Source organism: Sus scrofa, chromosome 1, assembly GCF_054392235.1.
Source record: "Sus scrofa isolate SSC_HxYL_T2T_F1_AM1 chromosome 1, Sscrofa_HxYL_maternal_Yorkshire_Landrace_v2.0, whole genome shotgun sequence".
Taxonomy (NCBI): domain Eukaryota; kingdom Metazoa; phylum Chordata; class Mammalia; order Artiodactyla; family Suidae; genus Sus; species Sus scrofa.
The window spans coordinates 135,914,567-135,939,786 of record NC_139383.1 but is presented as its reverse complement, the minus strand read 5'-3'; the positions used below and the strand labels follow the sequence as shown (position 1 = coordinate 135,939,786).

The 25,220-nt window shown below is 52.8% G+C and overlaps 3 protein-coding genes across 23 annotated transcripts in view; 2 read left to right on the top strand and 1 right to left on the bottom strand.

Annotated features, from left to right (window-relative positions):
• Positions 1-358: 358 nt before the first annotated feature.
• DUOX2 (dual oxidase 2) lies at positions 359-24,386 on the bottom strand. 8 transcript variants are annotated; one of them, NM_213999.2, is given in 34 exon segments: positions 359-1,826; positions 2,092-2,220; positions 2,377-2,532; positions 2,884-3,042; positions 3,288-3,520; positions 5,154-5,307; positions 5,542-5,669; positions 5,955-6,004; positions 6,706-6,805; positions 6,981-7,211; positions 7,344-7,522; positions 8,038-8,121; positions 8,548-8,617; positions 9,117-9,304; positions 11,227-11,320; positions 11,400-11,625; positions 12,561-12,746; positions 13,037-13,239; positions 13,412-13,525; positions 13,748-13,885; positions 14,252-14,370; positions 14,565-14,740; positions 15,542-15,705; positions 16,138-16,240; positions 16,795-16,885; positions 17,334-17,430; positions 17,852-17,912; positions 18,270-18,436; positions 18,537-18,738; positions 18,888-19,075; positions 19,662-19,826; positions 20,090-20,179; positions 20,457-20,533; positions 21,160-21,254. In NM_213999.2, coding segments are annotated over 33 exon segments (4,638 nt in total). In that variant the 5' UTR covers positions 20,527-20,533; positions 21,160-21,254; the 3' UTR covers positions 359-1,703.
• Positions 18,334-25,134, top strand: DUOXA2 (dual oxidase maturation factor 2). Of its 2 annotated transcripts, none has more exons than XM_085025409.1 (6): positions 18,334-18,467; positions 21,567-21,802; positions 22,895-22,952; positions 23,248-23,382; positions 23,625-23,838; positions 24,727-24,865. In XM_085025409.1, the coding sequence occupies exons 2-6, from the start codon at positions 21,656-21,658 to the stop codon at positions 24,827-24,829; spliced, it is 657 nt and encodes a 218-aa protein (XP_084881535.1). In that variant the 5' UTR covers positions 18,334-18,467; positions 21,567-21,655; the 3' UTR covers positions 24,830-24,865.
• The window catches only part of DUOX1 (dual oxidase 1), a 44,531-nt gene continuing 44,044 nt past the window's right edge, over positions 24,734-25,220 (top strand). For all 13 annotated transcript variants that reach the window (XR_014836525.1, XR_014836531.1, XR_014836529.1 and 10 more), the window contains exon 1: positions 24,734-24,840. The gene's annotated coding sequence lies outside the window, so the exon portion shown is untranslated. The remainder of the gene's footprint in view (positions 24,841-25,220) is intronic.

Genomic DNA, 25,220 nt, shown 5'->3' with positions numbered 1-25,220 from the left:
CTACCCACACAGACATTTTAATACATGAGGAGACAGGCTCAGAGAAGTTAAAGGATTTTCCTCTGTAGCTACTTCTAGGAAAAGTTGGCAGTACCCAGGTCTCTTGACTTCTGATCTGGAATCTCTCCCTTCCAGAGAGATTCCTTCAATACAGAGAGTAGGAAACTAAGGGCATTTGACCTGTTGGAAGAGGGTAGGACCAACAAGGAGAGAAGCCCAAGGCAGCAATGTGGAGATGGCCTGAAACTCTCCCTGACACAGGCCCTATTGGCTAGAGGACTCTGTGACCCAGCAATTCCACTCCTAGATGTATATCCAAGAGGAATGAGTGCATTACGTTCATCAAAAGATACATCCAAGAATGTTCATAACAGCTTTATTCATAATTATCAAAAACTAGAAACAATTTAAATGTCTATTAACAGAAGATTGGACAAACTTTGGTATATCCTTACAGTGGACTATGTAACACGTAATACAAAGGAACAAACTATTGATACACACAACAACATGAATGAATCAGAGACATTGTGTTGGGTGAAAGAAGCCAGATTCAAAAGAGTACATTCAGTATGACCAAACGAATCTAGAGCAATTTTAAAAAATCACATTGATGGGTAGCTTCTAAGTGTTGGGGGAGGCTGACTGGAAGGAGTACAGGGAAATTTCAGGGGTAATGGAAATGTTCTATATCTTGACTTGTGTTGTAGTACTACATGCAGTACATGGTAACTTTAAAATTTGAACACTTTACTTTTGGCAAATTATACATAATTTTTTTTACATCCTATTTATGCAACTATTTTGAAACAGCTTTATATACATAATTTTTTAAAAAAAATTAAAGCTTGGCTTTGAGAAAGACTCAGTTGAAGAAGGAAAAGGAAGGGTCTTAAAGGGTATAGAGGTGATGCTCCAGGATGACTCCTGTGGAAGGCCATCAGCTGTCTTGATTTGCCTGGGACTGAGGGGTTTCCTAGGACAAGAGAGTTTCAGTGCTAAGACTTAGAGAATCCTGGGCAAAGCAAGACAGCTGGTCATCCAACTCCTGTGGAGGTGAGGAGCTGAGAGGGGACTCTGGATGACTGGCAGAGAGGCTGGACTCCCTTGGTCCTGGAGCTGAGGGGATTCTCTAGTGGGCTCAGAGAAGGGCCTGCCAAGAGGTCAGGGCAGCAGGCATTCCTGGCACATACCAGGAACATCAAGACTCCCTGGGAGCAGGAAGGGGCAGGGGCTAGAGCTGGAGGGAAAGGGCCTTGGAGACTGAATTGAGGTGGTCAGGCTGTCCAGGTTCTAAGCATTGTGGCTTCTAATCTGGGCTCTGAGGAGATTCTCACTCTGAGCCCTCTCTTCACATTAGGCTCTCCACCCTGTCCTCCCTCAAATGCCTAGGCCAAGAAAATACCAAAGTAATACATTGATTTTATGGAAGGAAAACAGACACGGGGACCTATCAGAGGCAAATCCTGTCATATCTTTTCACCTCCACAGTTGTCACAAGGCAGGGACTATTCCCCCCCCACACACACTTCATCTGGCACAGCCTGCTGAAAGGGTCTTCTCTACTTTTTCAGAGCATGGGAACAGATGGGGCAATGAGGGAGAGGCTCTTCCAGCTTTCCAGCTAAGGCCTGAAGTGAGTTCTGACAGAAACTGCCAGCAGAGCTGGCCCATGGAGGAATCAGGAACCAGGGAGGGTGGGCTCAAAAGTTCTCATAGTGGTGCACAAAGTGGGTCTGGTCCTGCCTGTTAATGAGCTGACAGGTCTTCTCTACATTCTTGGTCATTCCTGGAGGGCCGCAGCTGAACACTCCAATCTTCCGCACCTGTTAAGTCGTGGGGAGTAGTGGCTGAAGGAGAAGCACTCAGGCTTGAGATGCTTACTCCCAAGGAGGGAGCTGTTTCTCAAGCCTGGCTGGAACGACCAGGGCATGGACCCCAGGCCATGAGGAGGATGCTTGTGTTGGGGAGGCAGGAGGTAGGGTTTAAGGCCCTCTTTCAACACTCCACCCCATCCTGGGTCCTCTGCTGCAAGCTGCTTAAAGGCCAGGAAGTCCTGGCAGGGGAAGGATGGGTGGGGGTAGTACTGACCTGTGGGTGGACCTCCTGCAGGGAGTTGAAGAAGGGCTCAAAGGGAGGGCGGCCAAAGTGGGTGATGGAGCGCAGGCCCGTGAACAGACTCCGGTTCAGCACCTTCTGGAAGTGCCGCTCACAGATGTACTGGAGGAGGGAGTAGAGGAGGAAGGTCACAGCCAGCCAGAGCCAGGATCAGCTCCTAGTCTAGATGGTGGTTCAGCCACTGCCCCTGGCCATCCTGCTTTGCCCTGCCAACCCACATACCCACCGAGCTGCCCTACCCGGCCAGCCCTGACGTACCAGCATGGTGGTCCTGAGGTCAAACTTCTCAGCCAGCTGGGTGATGTAGATGTGCACAGACACCAGGTCCCGGTGGTCATTCTCCTCCACCTCCCGGATGATGTCAGCCAGCCATTCAAACTGCCGCTGGGTCCGTGTCACCCAGATGAAGTAGATCTGGGGACACATGACTAGGACTCAAACTCCGTGCAGCTCAAGGTTCCTCTGCCTCAAATGCCTTTACCTGAGAGGCTGGGAATTCCTAGACCACTCACAGCCACCAAACTTCTGGCAGGACCCACAAGCCTGATCCAAGGCTTCTAGCCACACACCCCAGCAGAGGTCCTTCTATCTAAACCACCTACCCTCCCTCAAATGTTTGGCATTTGGACAACTGCATATGAGTGGCCTCAGCAGACTCAGTGCCTAGAAGCCAGGGGCTTTTTCTCATGCTACTCTGCTGTGATGTGAGGATACAGTCAGGCTGTCTGTCTCCATTCCTTTGAAGAATGGGAGAGGGACACTCACCTTTTTACAGAGCATTTGGCTGCCCAAAGATGACTTGAAGACCAGGTCTTTGAGGATGGAAGCAAAGGGGGTGACCCCAATTCCCCCTCCCACCAGCACTGACACTTCAAACTTATGCCACTCCTGATGGCCCTCTCCAAACGGTCCATCGAGGTACAGCTGTCAACAGAAGAGGAATATATGGTAAGCCTGGCCTTGCCCCAGCTCTGAAGTTAGAAATAGCAGAGGAGAGGTAGATGGGACAGGGAGAAGAAGGATATGGGAGCATCCTTGTCTCTTTGAGTCACCCCAGCCCTCTCCCAGTCTGGCTTTGTGGTGGCTGGAACTTCTTATCTAAAGGGTGAGGAGAGCAGAGACCTTCTGTCAATGTTAGAGCCCCAAAAGTGGTTCCCAGTGATGAGCACCTTTGGATATCTGGCATAGCCATCACCCATTGGATGTGAGTAGATCTCCCTCAGGCGGGTGGTCCAGGGCCCTACTGCCCGGATGTGCAGGCTAAGCGTGTCCTCATGGGGTGCTGATGTCAGTGTGAAAGGATGGTATTCATTGGTCCCCAGACCCAGGCAGGCAATCCGCACCCACTGTCCTGACTTATACTCAAAGCCTTGGGGCCGCTGGAACTGCAGGTGGGTCACTCCTGGAGATCATAGGAAGGGAGGGGCAGGGATTAGAGAGCTTGCTCCTAGTACCTAAGGACTAGCAAGTACCTTGTCCTCTCCACACACCAGAAGCAGCCTCATGATCTGAGTGAGTAGGGCTTCTTTTGCTGAGAGTTGGAGGATTTCCTCCTGTTTCCTGGATTATTCAAGAGCTAGGCTTCTCTGATTCCCTGTTCTAGCCCCTCCCCTCCTCTCTGCTGCTCAGGTCTGATAGCACTGTCCTGGATACCAGCTTACTAAGTCAGGGGACCTTAGGCAACCCAGGTACTATTTCAGTGTTTACCAAACCTCCACAGTTTAAGAGTTACCTTTGTGATGTGCCATGTGTGTGGGTTTTTTGTTGTTGTTGTTTTGTTTTTGTTCTTTTGCTTTTTAGAGCTGCACTCAATGCATATGGAAGTTCCCAGATAGGGGTCAAATTGGAACTACAGCTACCAGCCTACACCACAGGCACCGCAATGCAGAATCCAAGTCATGTCCGAAACTTGCACAGCTCGGCAACCCACATCCTTAACCCACTGAGTGAGGCCAGGGATCAAACCTGCATCCTCATGGATACTAGTCAGAGTCATTTCCACTGCACCACAATGGCAACTCCCTCATGTTTTTCTTTAAATTGACTTACTTTTTCAATTCAATTTACGTTAACAAGAACATTTAGGTCACTAATGTAGATAGAAAACCTGTATCATGTGCTCTAAATAGAAGGCACCATGTTTTATCAAATTTTAGCGGGATACTGTTAATTGCCTGACCACAGCTGAGCCTCTTTGTGGGAAAGGAGATTCTCCAAGTATTGGATGGTGCAAAAGGCACGCTAACACCATGCTGAGATTTTTCTCTTAAATAGTTATGATTGAAAGAAAGTTGTAGTGAGGTTTATTTTCTTACTATGTGAGTCCTGAAGGTTAGATGGCTCCACAACACTTAAATCCTTTTCTGCCATCCTCTACAGTGATATGAATCCCCACTCTGATCAATACTGACTCTCAACAACAGATCCTCAGTCCTGACCATTTGTATGTCTCTTTTTCTAAATAAAGGAATAGGAGACAGATATATGGTTCCCTGCCCTGCACACAAGCGAGGTCTTTCTTGTCCTTAAAACTTTTGTTTTTGTTTTTGTTTTTGTCTTTTCTAGGGCCGTACCCGTGGCATATGGAGGTTCCCAGGCTAGGGGTCTAATTGGAGCTGTAGACGCCGGCCTATGCCACAGCCACAGCAATGCAGGGTCCGAGCCACGTCTGTGACCTACACCACAGCTCACGGCAAGGCCAGATCCTTAACCCACTGAGCAAGGCCAGGGATCGAACCTGCAATCTCATGGTTCCTAGTCGGATTCAGTAACCACTTCGCCATGATGGGAACTCCCTTAAAACTTTCTGAATGCACTTTCAGCCACCTCTTCTCATAGTTACTTCTCACTGTCTACACCTCCTGGGGACTAAGCACAGCCCTTCTGAGGGCTGCAGTTCCATCAGGAAAGCTGCAGGCGTCCCTGACATGCTATCAGAGGCAGTAATGGGATGAGGAGTTCTAGAGAGCTGTTTTCCCACGTCCTATGAATTGACCTCCATTGCTCCCCACCCAGGGTCAGGGCAGGCCTGGTACCTGAAGGCAGCAGCTCCGCCTTCACCACGCTGATCTCCACCTTCTTCCGGCTCAGGCTCACCAGCTTGTCCCCCACATAGATTAGTGCTGGGACCAGGAAGAAGATGTGGAAGCGGGGCAGCTGGATCAGAGCGAAGCTGCCATGGATGATGAGCTGGAGACATGGCCAGTTAGTAAAGCTCAGGCCCAGCCAGACACCCTTCCTGTACCCACCTTACCCAGATACTTCCGGCCTGGGCCCTGGGCCTGGGCTAAGTAGATGAGGCTGGCATAGTCTGTACAGACTGTGGTATCAGATCTTGGAGTCTCAGTCTGAGCTCTTAGTTCCAACTCAGCCTGCTTCCTGTCTCTGCCCAGCGGCCTGGCCCTGCCCAGAGAAGTCCCTTACCAGCACGTAGAGCAGGATATAGAAGTGGTGGGTGAGCCAGAAGCCACGGAAGCTGCGGCGCCGGAAGTAGGGGGAGGCAAAGACATACATGATGGCGAGAACCACAAGCAGGAGCACCCCTGTCATACCTGGGGATGGTGGGGACAGGGTCAGAGAGTCCCTAGTCTCAAAACCTTAGCCTTGGCTGAGAATATCAGAGAGTTATTTCCCAATTCTGCTCTCCTTCTCCGACTTCCCTCCTTCTCCCTGGCTCCCAGAACAGCTTGCGTGAAGAAGCTAGAACTGAAGGCTTATCTTGGAGGCTGCAAAGAGAACCTATGACCACTATAGACAAGTGTGTATTCATGGGAAGATGGCGACAAAAGAAGTCCTCAGACAGAATCCCCAGACTTCACACACAGCCCACTCTTTACCTGGGATTGTCTGGAAGAACCACCAGTAGAACTTCTGGGGAAGCTTGGACCTGTAGGGCAAAGGCACATAGAGCCTCAGGCTAGGGCAGGAAGGGCTCCACCACTGTCACAATGTGACTCTGTTCCTGCTGACCCTGAACACAGAGGTTACTGGGCCTCTACCCAGATGGCCAGGGATCCTTCCAAAGAACATGGCACCCAGCCTCCTGCAGCTCCACACTCTGATCTCACAGCAAGTCTTCCTCCTACTGTTGAATTCTCCTACTGCATCTGACTTTTGCTTCCTTGAGTGCATGGTTCATATTCTATAATCTCCATGAGGACAGGGAGCTTTTCTTCATGCTCTATCCCTGCGCTCAAACAATGCCAGGCACAGAATAAATGCTCAATAAACATGTGTTGAATGACTGCATGTATTTTGGCATCCCTACTCTCTGGCTGGTAGATGGACACATAAGACATGCAACATAAATGTTTGCCCAGTGAGTGGATGACAGGCTGAGGATAGCAAGCTGTGTGTCAGGAACACGTGGGAAAAAGTCTCCAACTTCACCTCCCAAACTCCTTTCCTAGCCAATCACAGCCAGTTTCGTTCCTGTGGTCAAGGAAGTCACCTCTCAGCTTCTGCAAGGGGGCTAGCTTCTCACCCTCACTCAGTGAAAGAGTAGAGGGTCTAGGGCCATCTAATATCTTCTATTGTACCCTCAGGCCTGCCCCAGGTTTCCCAAGGGGGACCCTCTCCAGAACTGACCCATCATTCACAAAGACACTGGGAAAGACACAGGCCAGCAGGCTGAGGGGGCTGACTGAGAAGATGTAGACATTCACCACATGGCCAACACTGTGCAAAACTGAAAGAGACAAATGCTATTAGATATGTCTCCTAGTGCCAACCCTACCTCCGGCCCTGAGGAGAGAGGAGGCACATGGAGGAAAGAAGTATGACTAGCTCCAGTCTCCCCACTGTCTCCCTCACAGCTAGATCCAGAGGGCTGCAGCAGTGGCGAGTGCCCAGGAGCCACATACTGGCCAGGACAAGGGCAGCCATGGCGATCCAGCGATGGAAGTCCACAGCAGCGTCAAAGGGCACGTAGTGGTTAAGGAAGGTCTCTCGCAGGAAGGTGATAAGGTTGCGGCACATGGTGAGCAGGATGTAGGAGAACATGAAAGAGACGCTGGCTGCCGTGCCCCGAGACAGGATGATGCCCACAAAGGTGGTCTCTGCAATGCCCGAGGGTGGTGAGACAAAGGCATAGTCTGGGGGCAGAGTGGGGGTGGGTCAGCACAGCACAGAGTCACAATCCTTGGGGTCCCCCATCCAGATGCTGAGGAGTGGAAGAGCAACCAGAAAACTCTCACATCTCCCTTCCCACAACCTGGAACTCTTACAGTAAGCACGCTCTACAAATAATCCCGCACAGATGGCTGAGAAGATAGCAACACACACAATGTGCCGCCGATAATTCTCCACAAAGCGCTTGTACTGCTGCAGCTTCTGGGCCAGGAAGCCTCGCTGCTTCTTCTCTTGCAATGCCTCTGTGTACAGTCGGGGAGGGGGCACCACTGCCCTGCAACAAAGGTAGGTAGGCAGCCGTGAGGTAAGGACAACCTAGTCTCTCCTAAATGCAACCCTGTGAAGGAGACCTGGTGATCTGGCAGCCATCAGGATGGGTCACAACAGATGAAGGAAAAAGCATTTTGGAAGTGGATTTCCACTTCTTCTCATCTTTATTTGCCTTATCCGCCCACTCTTCCATCCCCCCACTACTCCACCTCCTCTTCTTCCTGTCTGCCTGTCTTTAGCTCTTCCCGCTCCCTACACAGGCCTCACTGCTGTGCCCAAAGCAGGCAAAAGCCAGGAGACTCCTCACTGCCTTCTTGGTGTTGCATCTGAGAACCAGGCCCCTTGGCTAAAGATTAGGGTTAAAAGGTTAGAGGAGGTTGAAGAGTCGTTCAACTCTATAGCCTGCAAATCAGGTCACAGACACATGGATGGTGCCTTGTGTATGCAGGTATGGACAGGCAAGAAACTCTGAGACTTCTCCCCATATTTCCTTGGGCCAGAGGTCTGGGAAACACTTACTTTTTGCCAAACCTCTTCTTCAGCACAGGGCCTCCCAACTCTGAGGCTTCTGAGGCAGGGAGCCTCACTCCCTGAGGGGAGGAGCTGAGAAAAGAAAAATGGGGCTCATTCTCCCCTTGTCTTTGCAGCTGCAGAAGAACTCCCAGTTCAAAGCTTGGAGGATGGGTAGGTGGGGGTAGATCCTAGGACTCATTTCTACCCATAGAACCTCCCCACAAAATTGGTGGCGAGAAGCTGGACAGGAGGCAAAGTAGAAGAAATTAATGTGATATGACCATCTGTTCTACAGAGTGAGTCTGTCCTGGAGGGGCAGAGAGAGAGCCAGGCTCTTGAGTGGTAAGGGGTATGTGTGTGAGGCAGCTGGAATCTGAGCTAGGAATAACCATGCACTGAGAGCTACTTTCAGAGGGCAAATGTCTAGCCCAGGAACTGATTCCACCAGCCCTGCTTCCTTCATTTCTCTGCAGGAGACTCAGCCAGGTCACATCCCAGTGCCTCATTCCTGCTCACCGTTCCTCAGGAGTCCGAATGATGAATGACACTCGACAGCTGATGTCTGGTTTAAAGATGACTCCAACACCTGGGGAGAACAAGAAGCTGGACAGGCTTCCCCAGGAGGGTTGCGTGGCATAGAGAAACTGTCCCAGGAAGCTGCCATGGCACTTGCCAGTGACTTGGTCATGTCCTCATCTCTGGCTCCAGCCTTGCTCCCCTCACTGCCCACACTGAGCTTCCACTATACACAGGGCAGCCACTGCTAGACAATGTGGTGACTTTGTGCAATTAGAAAAGGGGGCTCCTCCAGGTGGATGAAACCCTGCAGGTCCTTTGTGTAAAGAAAATAGGGCCTTTTCCTCTGACCAGACACACCCTAGCCCAATGTGCATGGCAAGTGAGCAGCACGTAGGCTGGATTTCAGCCGTCCTGACCCCTCAGTGGGCACTTTTGTGCATATATTGCACAACTGTATGTGATATCCTTCATTACATGTGCCTACCTCTGTACTAAGCACCAAGGACTAAAAAAGAAACAAGAACTCTCATTTTGAAGACTCCTTGACTCCTCCTAAACTCACAGACCTCCACCTCCACCTTTGACGCAGAGCTGCGTGTGACGGAGCTCGCTGTCGTGGTCCCGCAGCATGAAGTGGAAGTCCTCCCACGTCAGCTCCTGCTTGTCCTGGAAGCCAGCCTCCCGGAACATGGACTCCACCACCTCGGTCAGCTGGGCCTTGGACAGGCAGTTGTTGGAGATCTCGATGAAGGACCTGGGGGAGGACCAGAGAGAAAGCAGCCTGTCACCCGGAAGGTCAAGTTCAGGCAGGTTCAGGGTAGGGCGGGACTCAGATTATCTAATGTGGTTAACAGTGACCCGGGAAATGGCACTGAGAAGGTGTTCATCCAGCCTGCTGCTGACACTAAGCTGGGTGGGGTGGCCCTAGGCTTGAAAGGCAGAACAAGACTGAAAGTGACCTTGACCAATTAAAGAAAGCAGTCCTCAAACAGGGGGGCATCTACAGCTGGGATGAAAGTCCACTTAGTGTAAGGATATGTCCAGGGGTGCTGTGGCCCTCTCGCCTGCATGGCAGGCCCTCTGCCCACTCTCTTGTGTTGATACTTCCCACACCACCGCCAAGCTCCCCTTTCACAGTCCAGTGGGGGCACAGACAACAGAAGTAGGGGAAAGAGATGTGGCTGCAATCATTGCTGCTTCCTCATGCCAAAACCCCAGGGCACAGTCAGCAGAATCTCCACACCCAATGTGACAGCACCCACAGTAGCAGCTACAGTGGCTATGCTCTTTTCTTAGAATGTACTTTGGAACAAAAGCAAACAAAACTGCAAGTTTGAGTGAATCCAGAAGAAAAAGACCTTTGCATGCATGGCACAGCAAGGACTACCATCACATAAAATACACACACACACACACACACACACACACACCCCATCCCACTTTCTCAGGGTGAGACTGAGAAAGAGCCACACTGAGTACAGAACGAGTAGAGGGGGGCTCAGTCCCTGGGGGCAGGAACCCTCCCCTAGATTCCCTAGAGCCCACCTGCAGTGGCATGGTACACCCAGCGAGGGATGACCACTTCACCCTACCCCTTTCAGAAGCCCAAGTCCAGTTATGGTATCTGGAGTATAAGAGGATGTGGCAGTTAAGGAGAATGCTGAAAGCAATGGGAAGGTTACAAGACTAGAAAAGTGAAAAGGATCTGGGATATTTTATGCATTCTATTTATTCACTTACTTATTTGTTTCATTTGACTCAGTTAACTATGTATTAGATGTCTGCTATGTGCCAATCACAGTGTGGAGGAGATAGATTCAACAGGAAACAAAGAGAGGTATCAACCCTGTCCTTAGAGAGCTGCAGGCAGCTGTGTTACTGGAGGACTGTCTTTAGGAATAAGAAGTCTATGAGCTCAAATCTGGTCTTTATTGGCACACCACAACCACACATGGCTTAAGTAGCAGGAAGACAGAAGCGTTGGAAGATAGAAGAACTTTCCATGTCTCTCCTGCCTGTTGTGGTGATTAATAGTGGCAGTAACCAAGGCATCCGTCCCCCATGATTCACTACTTCACTGTGTAAAGCACAGTGTTAGAAAAGTTAGCAGAGACCCAAAGGCATCTAAAAGGGGTTAGTGGGCTTTGTTACTGATCTTTTTTTTTTTTTTTTTTTTTTTAGCCATTAACAGTTTTAAGTTACCAAATGAAGATTGTCTTACCATAGCAACAGATCAGATGTAGCTGTTACTTTATTCTTAGAGTATCATATAGACTCTTCCTCATACCACACTTCTCATTTTTTTTTTTTTTAGAGTGGTTGTTTCTGTTTTTGTTTTGTTTGGCAGCACCCACAGTTCATGAAAGTTCCCCGGCCAGGGATCAAACCCAAGCCACAGCAATGACCCAAGTGTTACTGGTTATCTTGATGTTGGTTGTTTTTTGTAACTAAGGAGAATTTTCTGGTTGGTGTTGACAGTGCAGATATAGACCCTCCTGGAGGCAGGGGCTTGACCAGATAAACTTTTAAATCTGTGTGCTCCGAGTGTTGAGATGTAGTACCTAGGCCACCTATCAATGCATATGGCCACAAAACCTCTTTATCTACTTCTTCTCTGACCTGTCTTCCTATTTAAAATATCAGGAAGCCTCAAGATGGGAGGGGCCTACCCCATACCGAATCATGGTGAAGAACTCATCCTTGGAGAGAAAGCCATTCCCATCAAGGTCATACATGGTGAACATGAGGCGGGACTTGTCTTCTGGGGAGCCTGGGAAGAGAGAGGGGGATGCCAGTCACCTCTCTGCTGAAAGACATTTGGCTCCTGGGATGGTCCATCCTTCCCCTACCTTTCATAAAGACCACCAGGACATCAAGGAACTCTCGGAAGGACAGGTAGCCATTTCCGTCCTTGTCAGCCAGAGAGAACATGGACTCCACAAACATGTCCTGGGGCTTGAGGCCCAGGGACTCAGCAAACTCGGCCCGGCTCAGCTCACATGTCAGGGCCTCCCGCACCTTCTGTGATGAGTCCAAGGGCAGGGCCCCTGCATCCGCCTGGTCAATGTCTAGCACCTGCACTCGGGCAGCAGCAGAGGGTGGGAGAGAAGGAGGTGAGGCCTGTGATGGAAGCAGTTTAGTGACCCCTCACATCTCCCCAAAGTCCAAATCTGAACAGGTGAGCCCTGGTGGCTGCTCCTGGTCATTAAACTTCTGACTTGGGCCTCTATGCTTCTGCAGAGGGGGTGACTCAAATCTCTAGCGACCAGCCCATTTTCCCCCTGGACCCAAGAACCAGAAGCCTTATACAATAGGAATGGTGCCTGGTCTGCAGCAGGGGAGAGAGTAGGGAAAAGGAGGGGCAAAGTTTGGGAATGCAGTGACGGAGCCTACACTGGGGACAGAAGCCACAGTAGACACAAGTGAACAGGCAAGAAGGGGCTGGAGACAACATTCTCTTGTCATTTCAAACAGGGCTGCCATGTGCCTGATTTTAAAAGTCATATACATGTAACTACCATTTGCTAAATGCCTATGCAATGTACCAAGCACTTGGGCTAAACACTATATATGAAAGTGTTTTTCAAACTTTAGAGTGAATTGGAATCCCTTGGAGGGCTTGGGGCCCAACCCCAGAGTTCCTGATTTCCTAGGTCTGGGGGAAGGTCCTGAGGACTTGCATCTCTAACAAATCAGGTAAGGCTGCTCCTGTTGGTCCAGAAGCCACACTTTGAGAACCATTGATGTAGACTATCTCCCTGAATCATCACAACAACCCAAGGGGATGGATCCTATTTTAATCACTATTTTGTAGATGAAGAAACTGAAATATAGAGCAGAGATTATGTAATTTACCTAAGGCAATGTGCTAGTGAGTGGCAAAGCCTCAATTCAACTAACGCTGTCTGCCTCCAGTCCACAGAGAAGAAGCTCAGTTCACCCCACACATATGGTCCTGTCCAGCCCATGTTCCCTCCAACCCCTGGCCGAGTCTCATCTCCAAAAAGCACCTGGGCAAAAAGGTGTCTGAAGAAGATCTCCAAGATGCGGCCCCGCTGCTGCTTGGTCACAGCCTTCCTGAACAGCTCGCTCTCACCCATCTCATCTATGTCAAGGCCCAGAGCACAGCTCGCACAGAAGCCCTGCAGGTGCTGCACGAAGGCGCCTCGCTCGTCCTCAGAGTTAAACAGCAGCACCTGGTGGGAGGAAGGCCATGAGAGTGCTCAAGCCTCTGATTGAGCCTCCTCTCAAACGGGCTTGGGTTGGGAGAAGGAGAGAAAAGCTGTCCCCCAGTCCAGTCAGGCTGGGGCCAGGTGAGTGGCCCAAGGGGGTCAGAGGGAGAGTTGGGTGGGGTCTGGAGACCTTGGAAGAAAGTGTCTCTCCCCAGCATCAGCCTTCACAGGTGAGCTCTGTAGCTGTGAAGCAGGTGACCTGAGAAAGGAGATTGTGAGGGCAGCCCAGGCAGGGGAGGCCGGCTGGGTCATACCAGGTCATACTCCTTGGGGATCTTAAGCAGCAAGGTGCGGCGCCCAAGGTTGTTGGACAGGATGAGGTTGACTCGATGTCGGGGTCGCAGCTGGATGGTACGGAGCACTGAGAGATGCCTATCCAGGACCTGCAGATGCCTGTCTGGGAGCAGCTGGATGCTGACAGGGTAGCTCCTCTCTTTGGGGCCTGGCCACTCCATTGCTGGGAAAGAACAATGTGGCAGAGTGGTTCAACAGAGGTCTTCAGGCCCCTGCCCTCAGTACGGTTCCACTCAGTCTGAGCTGACACCCCCCACACCTATAGCCCTGTTCTTTCTCCCAGTGCCCTTCTCATCTCTCCCCTTCCTCCTTCCCTCCCCTCCACCCCATCTTACCTGACACTCCATCTTTGTCTGCTTCCTTCTTCACACTCTCTTTGCCTCTCTTTTGTAGCTTCTTGCGCTCTCGGCTCCGGAAATAGGCCACCACCCCAGAGATAAGCAGGCTCACTGAAGGGAGTCAGAAGGAGCCAGTGGGGAGGGGAGCCCCTTGCCTATAGCGCCACTGACACTCTGGCTGCTGCCTCGCCCTTCCCAAGGCCCCCTGAGCCTGGCTTCAAATGTACCTAGGAGCTAGCCCTACAGGTTTGTGGGTAATGAGGGGTGGGGGCAGCCTGTGGGGAGGAGGGGAGCCAGGAGAAGAGAGATGGGTGAGGAGGGTGAAGGGCTCACTTAGCGGAAGACAGCACAGAGCTACGATGGTGATGCCAAAACCGGGACCACTGCCCTCAAAGTATTGGATCACAGTCAGGGGTACACAGTGCGGCAAGTCTTCGGTTGTGAGCTGCTGGGGCTGAGGGCATGGTGAGTCTGAGGGAAAAGAAAAGAAGACCTCAAAGTCTGAGGATCCCACTCCTTGGCCAGGCATCCTTCCCCTCTCTCCTGTAAAGGACTAGGTACCCCTCTCCCTCCCAGGCCTACCTCCCTGGAACTTGTTCCCCTCAAAAAACTCCTTTTCCACATCCCATCTCTCAGTGCCCACCTCAAGGTGGCCACAAGGTACATCCTGCAAACCAGTCTAGTCTCCAGTGGGGGAGGCGGCCTAAGGCAGGCCTTCCAGCCTAACACAGAAGGAGATGCCTGGGGCCTAGTTCCCTAGACAGCACCAAGTGATTCCCCTCCCAAACTTTGTCCCTTCTCTGGCCACCATCACTTGCATTCTCCCAGGCCACCTACCTTCATTCCAGATAAAGACATTGGGCTGCAGGGCACTGGAGCTCACATTTGTGACAGCCACCAGCACATCCCGAAGGGTGGTGCTTCTGATTTCTGCAATTTCCTCTTTGGAGAAGAGCCTAAGTTGGAGAAAGCCAGGAATTGCTGGAAGGAGACACATGTCTCCAGCAAACCCAGACTCAGGGACCCAGATGAGAAAAGAGACCTAGAGGGATTGGGGACAGGTGGTGGGACAGTGGGAGCTGTTTACCAGCAGACGGTCTGGGGCCCAGGCCAAGGTAGAGTCTGAGGCAGGAATCCAGGTGGGCCTTACCCATTCTTGGTGTTCTCAAACCAGTAACGGTCACCATCTCGCAGTCGCACAAACTGATCTAGGACGATGGTGCTGAAGAGGGGTCCAGGGTCCCCATAGCTCTCCAGGAGCCCCCCAGGGAATAGCTCCAGCCGGGACAGGTCCTGGTTGTACAGGGCAGCTGTGGCCTCCAGCACCTGGGGCACCACAGGAGGTGAGGAGTGTGAAAGTATATGTATTTCTGTGTTAGGAGGGCAGTCATTATTGCCCCATCCCTCAAACATAGGACCCTATCAGCTGCCTGGTTTACTGCTCAGGCCTGAAGGAGTCTCCTCTTTCTAGGCAGCCTCCCTCAGGTGGTGACAAGTTTAGAGGACCAGTATATGTCACTAGCCAGATTGCCTGTAGTTAGCAGCTTCACCGTCACCCAACACATGAGGAGAAATACTGCAGGAATAGGACAGTGGCACCCAACCCATGAGCCGCTCTGGGGAAATGGTATAATGTAATGGTAAGAATACTCTGAAATTGGATGCCTGAATTTAAATCCTGCCTCCGGGAGTTCCCGTCGTGGCGCAGTGGTTAACAAATCCAACTAGGAACCATGAGGTTGCGGGTTCGGTCCCTGCCCTTGCTCAATGGGTTAACAATCCGGTGTTGCCGTGAGCTGTGGTGTAGGTTGCAGACGCGGCTCGGATCCCGCGTTGCTGTGGCTCTGGCGTAGGCCAGTGGCTACAGCTCCGATTCGAACCCTAGCCTGGGAACCTCCATATGCCACGGGAGCGGCCCAAAGAGATACCAAAAAGACAAAAAAAAAAAAAAATCCTGCCTCCAAGACTGATTTACCACTTATGTCATCTGTAAAATGGGGATAATGATGGTATCTACCCTGTGACATCTTCTTGATGTAGATTAAATGTGTTACATATATAAACAACTTAGAACAGTATCTTTACAAGAAAGCTTTAGCTGCCATTATTATCATCAATATTCCTGACCTGAGGGTCCACGTTGGGATTGAAGTCACTCCAGTTCTTTGGTGTATTTAGACCCAAGGCCTGTAAGGCTTGGGTATAGCTGGGCAGCCCCATATCTCGACCACGTTGGATGCTGCTGGCCACATAGTCAGTGCGGGAGAATTTTCCAGGGCCAGGCCAATAATCTAAGGAGGAGAGAGGATCAGGCTATGGGCTCAGTTCCCCTAACCTTTTTCAGCCCAGCAGCCTTGAATTGGCTGTTGGCACTACCCACATTCAATACTCCTCAGCATGTGATTTGCCTTGGTATGGAGTCAAGGTCACCATGTACAACCAGGGCCAATTTTGCTGGTAAGACTCTTCCCCCAAGACTCAGGACTGTTCTAGTCACCAACCAGTAAATTCCCTGGCCCACCTCCTTAATCTCAAGGCAGGGCTGGATTAAAGACATTTAGAGACCTAAAGCACCAGAGATTGTGGTGTTACCCTTCCCCCACATATTCAGACTTAGGTAATTTAGAATAAAGTTCATTTTCTTCTAATGGCTGTTGGCTGTGTGTTTATCTGTGTTCCTGCATTGTAGGTACCTCCCGGGCCTCTGGACCCTCAGAGCTCACCCCTCAGATCTTCAACCACTATCCAGTCCTCCAGCTCTGAAATCTGGGAGGCCATTCCCAGCAGCAGCTGATTCACTGCCTCGGCACTGTTCAGATTGGGATTCTGAAAATAAGCAAGCAACACACTCAAGGTAGGGTCTCAGGCCCCTCTCAAAAGCTGGGTCCCGCTCACTCAGGACCACTGCGGCACTCAGGACAAAGGGCCCTTGGCCAATCCTAGACTCTCTTATAGGTTTTTGTTTTTTGTTTTTTGGGGTTTTTTTTTTTTGCCTTTTGCTTTTTAGGACCGCACCCATGGCATATGGAAGTTCCCAGGCTAGAGGTCAAATTGGAGCTGTAGCCGCCAGCCTATACCACAGCCACAGCAACACCAGATTCGAGCCACTCTGCAACCTACACCATGGCTCACAGCAACTCCAGATCCTTAACCCACTGAGTGAGGCTAGAGATCGAACCAGCAACCTCTTGGTTACTAGTCAGATTCATTAACTATTGAGCCATTACGGGAACTCCCCCAGATAGTTTTTGGATAGCTCTACCCTTCATCTCCCACAACCCTGGAGCAGTAACACCCAAGAACTGGAATTGTTGCAATTCCCAGCCTGTGTGACGAGACTGACCTTAACCACCTTCCCCTGCCCCTGGTCCCAGGCTGACCTCTCGAATCCAGTAGCTGTTGCATACTCTGAGAGCTGGGAAACTGCCATAACTCTCATTCAGGACCATCTGGAAATGACAGCTAGCATTTCTGAAATGGGGAATCAAGGATGTGGTAAGAGAATGCAGGGAAGAATCTGAGACGGGGTTGAGTGAGGTAAAGGACTCAGAGAATTTTTGGCCAATACTGAGGAGTGGTCCTTGAATGTCCTTGAACACAGTAGGAATTTGACATATGTTCAGTGTGGGTGGAAGGTAGAGATTTCTCTTTGTCCACACAGGGTAGGAGGGGAAGAAGGGATTGACCCAGATGCTGGACAAATCCTGCTCTCAGCAACTGAAGTTCAGCCTCATTAGGAAGAACTGAGGAGATTTCCCTGTTTAAGACTGAAATTCCTATCTCAGCATTCTGTTTCAGGGCACCAAATTCTGCTTCTCTTCCCCTATGGAATTGTGGGGGTATATAAAAGACCCCAGGCCCCCAAGGCCATTGGTTCTTCACCTCTGCCAGTGTGCTGCGCAGTCAGACCCTCCCTCACCTCATGTAGACACCAGGAGGCACCATGGTGGAGAAGAACTGCTCAGAGGCTGCCAGAAACTCTGGGGAGATGCTGGGGTCCAGGAAAGGCCGGTACTCTGCCCGCAAGAGTAATAAAAGAAATAAGCTCCTTCCTCACATACTCTTTTTTTTTTTTTTTTTCTTTTGTCTTTTTGCCTTTTATAGGGCCGCTCCTGCGGCATATAGAGGTTCCCAGGCTAGGGGTCTAATTGGAGCTGTAGCCTCTGGCCTATGCCAGAGCCACAAGAACGCCAGATCCAAGCCACATCTGTGACCTACACCACAGCTCAGGGCAACACCGGATCCTTAACCCACTGAGCAAGGCCAGGGATCGTAACCACAACCTCAGTCAGATTCATTAACCACTGAGCCACGAAGGGAACTCTGTTCACATACTCGCATCACATACACCCATCTGTCTTCTTTCTTCTGTGAATCCTGATTACCTCTTCCTCTCTATAAATCCTCCTGAGTCCAGGTGTTCCCCAACCCCCTTACCTGTGTAATTTGGAGGTGTTTGCTGCAGGAAGCTGGGCAGCCACTCATACATAGTGATGCTCTGAGGGTCAAGAGAGGGGAAAGGGGAGGCCAGCGCTGGAGCTGCTGTCCTGAAGGGATCTGAGCCCAGGAAAGGCCTAGGTGGGAGATGAGGACCAGGCTGGGGCAGTCAGGGGAGAGTCACTCAAACAGGAGAGGGGCAGAGGTGCCTGTCCCCCACAAGGAACCAGGGGGTCGGGGAGGGCGACAGCTAAACAATAATCACTAGGAAATCTCTTGTCTAAGTAACGCTTTGCCTCCTTGTCATTTTCAGGGAGACAGTAGCTCTCGGGGAGGGGGAGGGGTGTTTCTCCGTGGGGTTGTGCAAGGAGGGACGGCTCTGGGGACCAGGACGTGGGCGAGGAGCCTTGCGACTGACCTGGTAGGTGGCGATGACCCTCTTGCGCGCGTGCTGGAAGAGCTCCTCGTCCCCCCAGAGCGGGTGCTCGCGGGCCAGCTTCTGCGCGCACAGGTTGTGGTAGCGGAACCAGAGCAGGCCCAGCGCCTGCAGGAAGGGCTCGCGGTTCCCTTGCTCCGCCCCGAAGGCTGCACGCGCCGCGGGGACGCAGGGGAGAAGGTGAGCGCCGGTGGGACCGAGGCGGGTGCACCTCGCCGACCCCCGGCCCGCGTCCCCGCCCGGCCTCACCGTACAGCCCCTGCGGTCCGCGCTGCCCTGTGGCAGGGTCGGGCGGCGTCCACATGAAGAGCGGGTCCTGCGCCTGGCGGGGGAAGGCGGGGTCGGGCCCCGACGCCAGCTGCCCGCCGGAGAAGCTCCGCAGCTCGTCGCTCCAGGAGTGCGAGGAGCCATAGATGGCGCTGCCGTCCAGCCAGCCCGTCACCTCGTTGGTCTGAGGGGACGGCGGGAGCGGAGGTGGGGGCTGAGCCGGGGGTCGGATGGTCGAGGCGGGTCAGGGAGGGCGAGGGTCGGGCGCGGGTGGGAGCCTCTCCCCACCTGCCTCGGGTCCGGTCCCTCGGCCCTGCCGCCTGCCCTGCTCACCAGGTCCCGGGGGTTGCTGGGGCTCTGTCCGGTGTTGGGATCCCAGCGGCTCCTCTGGAAGGGCAGCACCACGTCCCCGCTCTTGTGCGGGTCGAACACGGGGTCTCCGGGCGGGATGTGGATGTTGAGGAACTCGGCTGGGCAGCCAGGCTTTTCAATGCTCACCAGGTCCGAGAGCACGTGGTAGCCTGAGGCCATGGGGTGCAAACTCGTGAGATCTCTACTCCCACAGCCAGAGCTGATGCCAATTTCTTAAGAGCCTAAAGACAAATGTTCCTGTGCAAGCTTCGCTGTCAGCTCTAGAATGTTTTTCTAATCGGTATTTAAAGTGGGGTTATATAGTACCCTCCTCACCCACTTCATAGGTTGTGAGAATCAAAATAATATAGCTATTCTAAGTGCTCCCCCAGACCAGTCCCCATCTCCTAATAGATATCGGTTCCCCATCCCTCTTCCAGGGAAAGAGGTTAGAATCACAACTGGAGGAGAGGGGCAGCAGGGGACTCAGCTCCTAAGAGCTGCAATGGGGGTTAGTGGCACTCCCCGGTTTGAGTAAGGGGCTACAGAAAAATTAGGAGAGCAAGCACCTCTGAATCATCATCCTGAAGGCCCTCCAAGAGGGAGAAAGCCTTGAAGTGCTGCTCGGTGGGGGAGGGAGGTGGTTCAGAGTCAGGTAGGTCTCCCATGGACTTGGAAAGAGGCCTCAGGGCCCCTCTCCCCAGGCAGTGAGCAAAGAGCCAGGTCAACCCCAGTGTTCTTCCACTTTGCCCTCACCGAAGAAGACCCCCAGCACCGTGCGGTTGCGGATGGACCGAAGCCCGGCTGGGCCCCGCATAGTTGTGTGGCTGAGTTGGCGCGGGTTAGGTAGCAGTGGCTCCCCCAGAGCCTGATAAACACCGTCTGCATAGTTGGCTGGTACAAGGCGCCGCAGCGGGGAGCCTGCGGGAAATAGGGAACCAGGCTCTGTCTGAGTAATCTGTTCCCAGCAAGCCCAGGAACCTCATCCTAAGCCTCCCTCAAAGTCCCCACTCCCTCCGATGAGACCGCTTTTCTTGCCCCTGGAGTGGAGTCACTGTGCAGACAGGCAGGTGATTGGTGATGCTCTCTCTTGGCTTCTCAGCACAGGACCTCCTTCGTTCCTGCCCTCCGTTAGCCATTTTCCACCCTCTACATCCACCCCCTTCCCAGACTGCAAGACGCACCCGCAGCACCATGCTCGTGTTGTCTCAGGTTGTTGAACCAGCCATCATAGCGCTGCACTTCCCAAGTCAGTGAGAGTGCGTCCTGGCCACCTGTGGGTCAGAGAGTGATCCCTTCAGTGCTAGCCTCTCTGGGGCCCTGTACTCTTGGCCAGTGCTTCTCAAGGCCACCGGCTGCCCGCAACCCGACCCAAGTGGCAATACTTGGGCAGCGTCTGCGCTGGGAAGTTTCTCTCCAGGCTGACCCACTCAGCGATCTGACCCGATCTTCCAGCCTCAGGGAGCCTCTTACCCTCACTTCTCCCTTCCCCAACAACCAGGGGGGACTAGGTGACATCTCATCTTGAAGCTAGGGGCACCTGATACTTACCTACTGGATCCAGGGGTACAGTCAGCAGAGCTCCTAAGAGCACCAGTGCCTCTGGTCTTACGCAGAGCATGCTTACCCTGAAGCCAGAGGGGTGGGAGGTGGTACGTGAGGGGCACTGATCAGGCATCCCCCACACCCACACCTATAGCTGGCGGTGGGGGAGAAGGTGCCAGCTGTGTCCACTTCTAGAGCAAAGTTTTTAGAAGCATCACCAGGGCACCCGTAGCCACTCTTTTTAGGGCACAAGCAGCCCTGTAGGCATTGTCACTGGTCCCCACTCTCCACCACCTTGTTGAAGTAACCTTCACCACACACAGGAACCCCTGGGGCATAAGTCCTTTGGGGCTTGTCAGTCCCTGGCAGAACTTTACCTCCAGCCTTCCAGGTCCCTCACAAAGACTTGAATCCCAACCCTTCAGGAACTGCTTCTCATAGAGGAGGCAGGGAAAGTAAAGTGGCTAGTGAGCTGAAAGCCTCGGACCTGCAGTCCCTTGTATTCCTCAGTGAATGCCTGTGCATGGACACTAGGGATGGGAAGATCAGGCCCTAATAGGCCCCCGGTCTAACTTCTGGTTTAGGACCCCCACTGGGGTCATTCGTCTTCTTTTTCTTGGAATCTTTACTTCTCTATTCTGCTCCCCGCCTCTCCCTGCTTCTCCTCCCCAGCTCCACAGATTCTCAGCCTCCAGGGCTTCACTCTTACCCTTCTCACTGGGTCCTCTGAGTCCAGCTGCGCAGGTGTCCACTCAGACCAGAGCTGCACCAGGTGTGAGCATCTGGACAGAGGCTCTGCTTCTTGCTGTGCAGGTGGCGCTCATTCATTTACATAGTGACCTCCACCCCTTATTTGCATGATCTCTTCCCGCTCAGACTTGGCTGCCACACCCCTACGCTGTTGGCAAGGTGCCCATGCTGCTATAAAAGGGGGGCAGTTCCCCTGTGACTTCCAAATGCAAAGAGAACCTGCAAAGCCCGCTCTCCTGCCTGACTCCTTTCTAGCCAACTCAGAACGCCTGAGGACAGGCAGCCTCTGAGCTTCCTTAGGGGCCAGCAGAAGCCTGCCAAGGAGCTCAGACTTCACTGCTCATTGGGTCCAATCCTCGCACACAGGGGGTGGGATAAAGGGAAGAAGGACCCAGGCACGGACGCCAGGGATCGCTCTCCCAGCTGGAGCAGACTCCCCTCCTCCCAGTTGCAGCATGACTCTGTGGAACGGCGTGCTGCCCTTCTACCCTCAGCCTCGGTATGCCGCCAGCTTCAGCGTCCCACTACTCATCGTTATTCTGGTGTTCTTGGCCTTAGCCACCAGCTTTCTACTCATCTTGCCCGGGATTCGTGGCCACTCGGTAAGGAGATGCTAGAAATTCTGGTCTGGGGGTGGAGGGCATCATGGGCAGCTTGTCTCTGGACCTTGTGGCAAGGCCCTTCATGAATAGCCAAAACTGAAACACTGAACCAGAGAAGCACAGGTGGAGCACACCCAGAATTTGGGTCCAGGAAGAACCCCTTCCCAAGAACAGGGAGAGATCCATACAAGACATCCTAGAGACTGATCCCAGCTAGATCATTCAGGAGGCTGCTGCAGTGAGAGGGAGTGCCCAGTCTAGTAATCTTGGGCCAATTTTGGTCTTCACAGGCTGCAGGGGTCTCCTGCCTTTCCCCAGACTGCATCTCCACTCCCATCCCACTCCTGTCTTGACCTCCAGGTGGTGATCTTCCGCCCAAGAGGACAAAAACCGGCCGCTCAGACTGCTGTGTTTTGCCTGTGCACTGGGTTGAGATGTGTGTGGGTGCTCCTCATCCTAAAGACTCAGAGATTCCTGCACAGGATTTGAAGTTATAGCAAATTGGGCACTTTTTCTTAATTTTCTCCTCTCCCAGAACCTAAGTTCTCTGTTTTGAGAGTCCAGTAGGACCTGACTTATCTTGGTTTTCTGGGAAGCCTGGCACATCTAAGAATATCTAAGAGGTTGTGTTCCCACATCCTCTACTTGATGACCAGACCCTGAGGCCTCCCTCTCCTGAGGGAGGTGACCCCTGCCTGCCTAGCACTTCTGAACTTAATGAGCCTCATCACAGCAGTGACTGGAGCAGTAGGTGGGACCAGGGCTAGGAGCCAGATAGCTGGAGAGGAAAGGGAGTGAAGGTGATGGGAAAGCACCAGGTTGAGACAACCCAGTTGCAAGGTGAACTGGGAAATGGGGTGGGGGTGGCAGAAACACAGATGTCAGGAAACATTAGAAATGCTAGTGGTTCGGAGGGACTTGGACAACTTGACTTCAGCTTTTAAAGGTCAGGAATGTAATTGGGAAAAGCAAACTGGGCAAGAGAAGGAAGTTGCACGGGCAATAAAGGCCCTGGGTGGCATGGGGTCAAGGGAGGCCTTGGGGACTCTGGTTGGGCAGTACCCAGACCTGACCAGGTGCCTGTCCCTGCAGCGCTGGTTCTGGTTGGTGAGAGTTCTCCTCAGCCTGTTCATAGGCGCAGAAATTGTGGGTGAGTGTGTGATGCAGCGGATGGGAAGAGGACCTGGGGTGAGGAAGGAGGTGGCCAGAGGGTGCCTGGGAAACTGGAGCACAGGGGTTGGGTTCCTGATCCCTCTTACCATTCTCTTTCTAGTGGGCACGCTCTAGTGACCACTCTTCTGCCCTTGCCATGTGTACCGTATTGTACTCCTAGACCTCTCCTCTCTCTCTACAGTGTCCCACCTCCCATCACTACCCTTCCAATTCCATCCCCCCCATCTTCCGCCTAAGCCTTCCCCTCCCCCACGGTGTGCCTCTCCCCACAGCGGTGCACTTCAGCGCAGAATGGACCGTGGGCGAAGTTAGCAGCAATACATCTTACAAGGCCTTCAGTGTGGCACGTGTCCAAGCCCACCTCGGTCTGCACGTGGGCCTGGAGGGTGTGAATATCACACTCACAGGTGAGGGGTCTGTGTCGAAGTGATCTGGGGTTTGCGGAGACCATGGTTGGGGGGAGTGTGGAAGGGGCAGCTGGAGGACCTCACAGATCCCGCAAGCTCAAATAGCTTTTGGTCCTCATTGATTTATGTTTTCTCCAACCGCTGCCAAACCCATTTCTCTCGGATCCTCTCTTTCCTGTCTGAATCCATTTATTGCCGGGTCCTGGCTGTAAGCAACCCGGTGACCCCGCCGCTCTCCGCAGGGAATCCGGTACAGCAGCTGAATGAGACCATCGACTACAACGAGCAGTTCATCTGGCGTATGGGCGAAAACTATGCGGCGGCGTATGCGAAGGCTCTGGAGAAGGGGCTGCCGGACCCAGTTCTCTACTTGGCGGAGAAGTTCACTCCCAGAAGCCCCTGCGGGGTTTACCGCCAATATCGCCTAGCCGGACACTACGCCTCCGCCACATTGTGGTGAGCGCTTAGAGAAGGCAATTTACGTGTGTGCGGGAGTGGGGGTGGGGCTGTGAGCCGGAGAATGTGAGGTACAGTTACAGTCTGACGGGCTTGGGGTGAGAATTACCGCCTCGTGGGTGGATGGTTACGAGGTCTCTACAACCACCGGAATCCGACGAGACAGCAGCTGAGACCCTCCTACTCCCCCCGGGAGGGTTTCCCTGCGCCTCCACCATCCCAGCCCCCGGCTTTCGCTCTGGGGAAGGGATGTAGAGGAAACGAGCCTGTGGGAACACGGCTTACAGCGCGGATGGGGCCCTCTCCGCAGGACGGCGTTCTGCTTCTGGCTCCTCTCCAACCTGCTGCTTTCCATGCCGGTCCCGCATTATGGAGGCCTGGCTCTCCTCATCACCGGCGCCTTCGCCCTCTTCTCTGTCTTCGCCTTCGCCTCTATCTCCAGCGTGCCTCTTTGCCAGCTCCGCCTCGGCTCCTCCGAACTCACCACTCACTACGGTGCTGCCTTTTGGATCACGCTGGCCACCGGTGAGGACCGAGAGAACTGCCCCGGTGCCGGGGCGGGGTGGAGGGTGGGGTTTTATATCGGTGTGCGCTTTCCACTTTGCATAATGAGTTCACATATATGATCTAATTTGCCCCTCTCAATAGTTTGTAGAGGCAGGCACTGTTATGCCTGTTCTTCAGGCCAGAGGAAGGGAGTTCGGAAGGGTTCGATATCTTGCCCCAAGGGAGCGTGCGAACTCGTGTAGCATGTATTCCATATTAGAGGTCTTTTTGTGGTGTGTGTGTCAGGAGGAAATGCAGATGCCTCTAATAGATGGAGACGGGGGAGGGGGGCGGGTTCTGGAGTTCTGACCGCCCCATTGACCCCCAACTGCGCCCCCGCAGGCATCCTGTGCCTCCTCCTCGGAGCAGCGGTGGTGAGTCTCCACTACGCTCGACCCAGCGCTCTTCGCACGTTCTTAGAGGGAAGTATCAAGGACTGCGATAGTCAGGCAAAAGGTAGCTCGCCTCTCATCCTCAACAACCCACTGCATAAGCAGTCCGGGACCTCGGACTTAACCATCAGTACTAACCTGTGAAAAAGGACTCAACCTCGGACTCCTACTCTGCCTCCTTCCCCTCTCCCGGGAGACCGGGGAGCAGTGCCGCCTGGCCTTGGCCCAGGGAGCTCGAGGAGGGCACTGTGCTGAGGGCGTGGTGAGAAAGGCCGGGTGGCCCCAGATGTGCTGCCTGCACCTGGGAAAGAGTCCCCCAAGGTTTGCTGTAAATACATTCTTTCTCTTTAAAAACAAACAAACAAAAACAGTTCCCCATTATTTTCCATGGCTTTTCAAAGCTCTTGGGGGATACGAGCTCTGGAGAGACTTCCCTGGGCGGGA

Excerpts from the sequence above, each read along its gene's own strand:
- DUOXA2 (XM_085025409.1), top strand. The coding sequence starts at position 21,656 with ATGACTCTGTGGAACGGCGTGCTGCCCTTCTACCCTCAGCCTCGGTAT. Across the intron at positions 21,803-22,894 it reads CCGGGATTCGTGGCCACTCG|CGCTGGTTCTGGTTGGTGAG; the intron begins GTAAGGAGATGC and ends CTGTCCCTGCAG. Across the intron at positions 23,839-24,726 it reads TACGCCTCCGCCACATTGTG|GCATCCTGTGCCTCCTCCTC; the intron begins GTGAGCGCTTAG and ends GCGCCCCCGCAG.
- DUOX2 (XM_085009526.1), bottom strand. The coding sequence starts at position 24,206 with ATGCGGGACCGGCATGGAAAGCAGCAGGTTGGAGAGGAGCCAGAAGCA. Across the intron at positions 19,827-20,089 it reads ACACGAGCATGGTGCTGCGG|GCTCCCCGCTGCGGCGCCTT; the intron begins GTGCGTCTTGCA and ends TATTTCCCGCAG. Across the intron at positions 11,626-12,560 it reads TCAGACACCTTTTTGCCCAG|GTGCTAGACATTGACCAGGC; the intron begins GTGCTTTTTGGA and ends GCCCGAGTGCAG.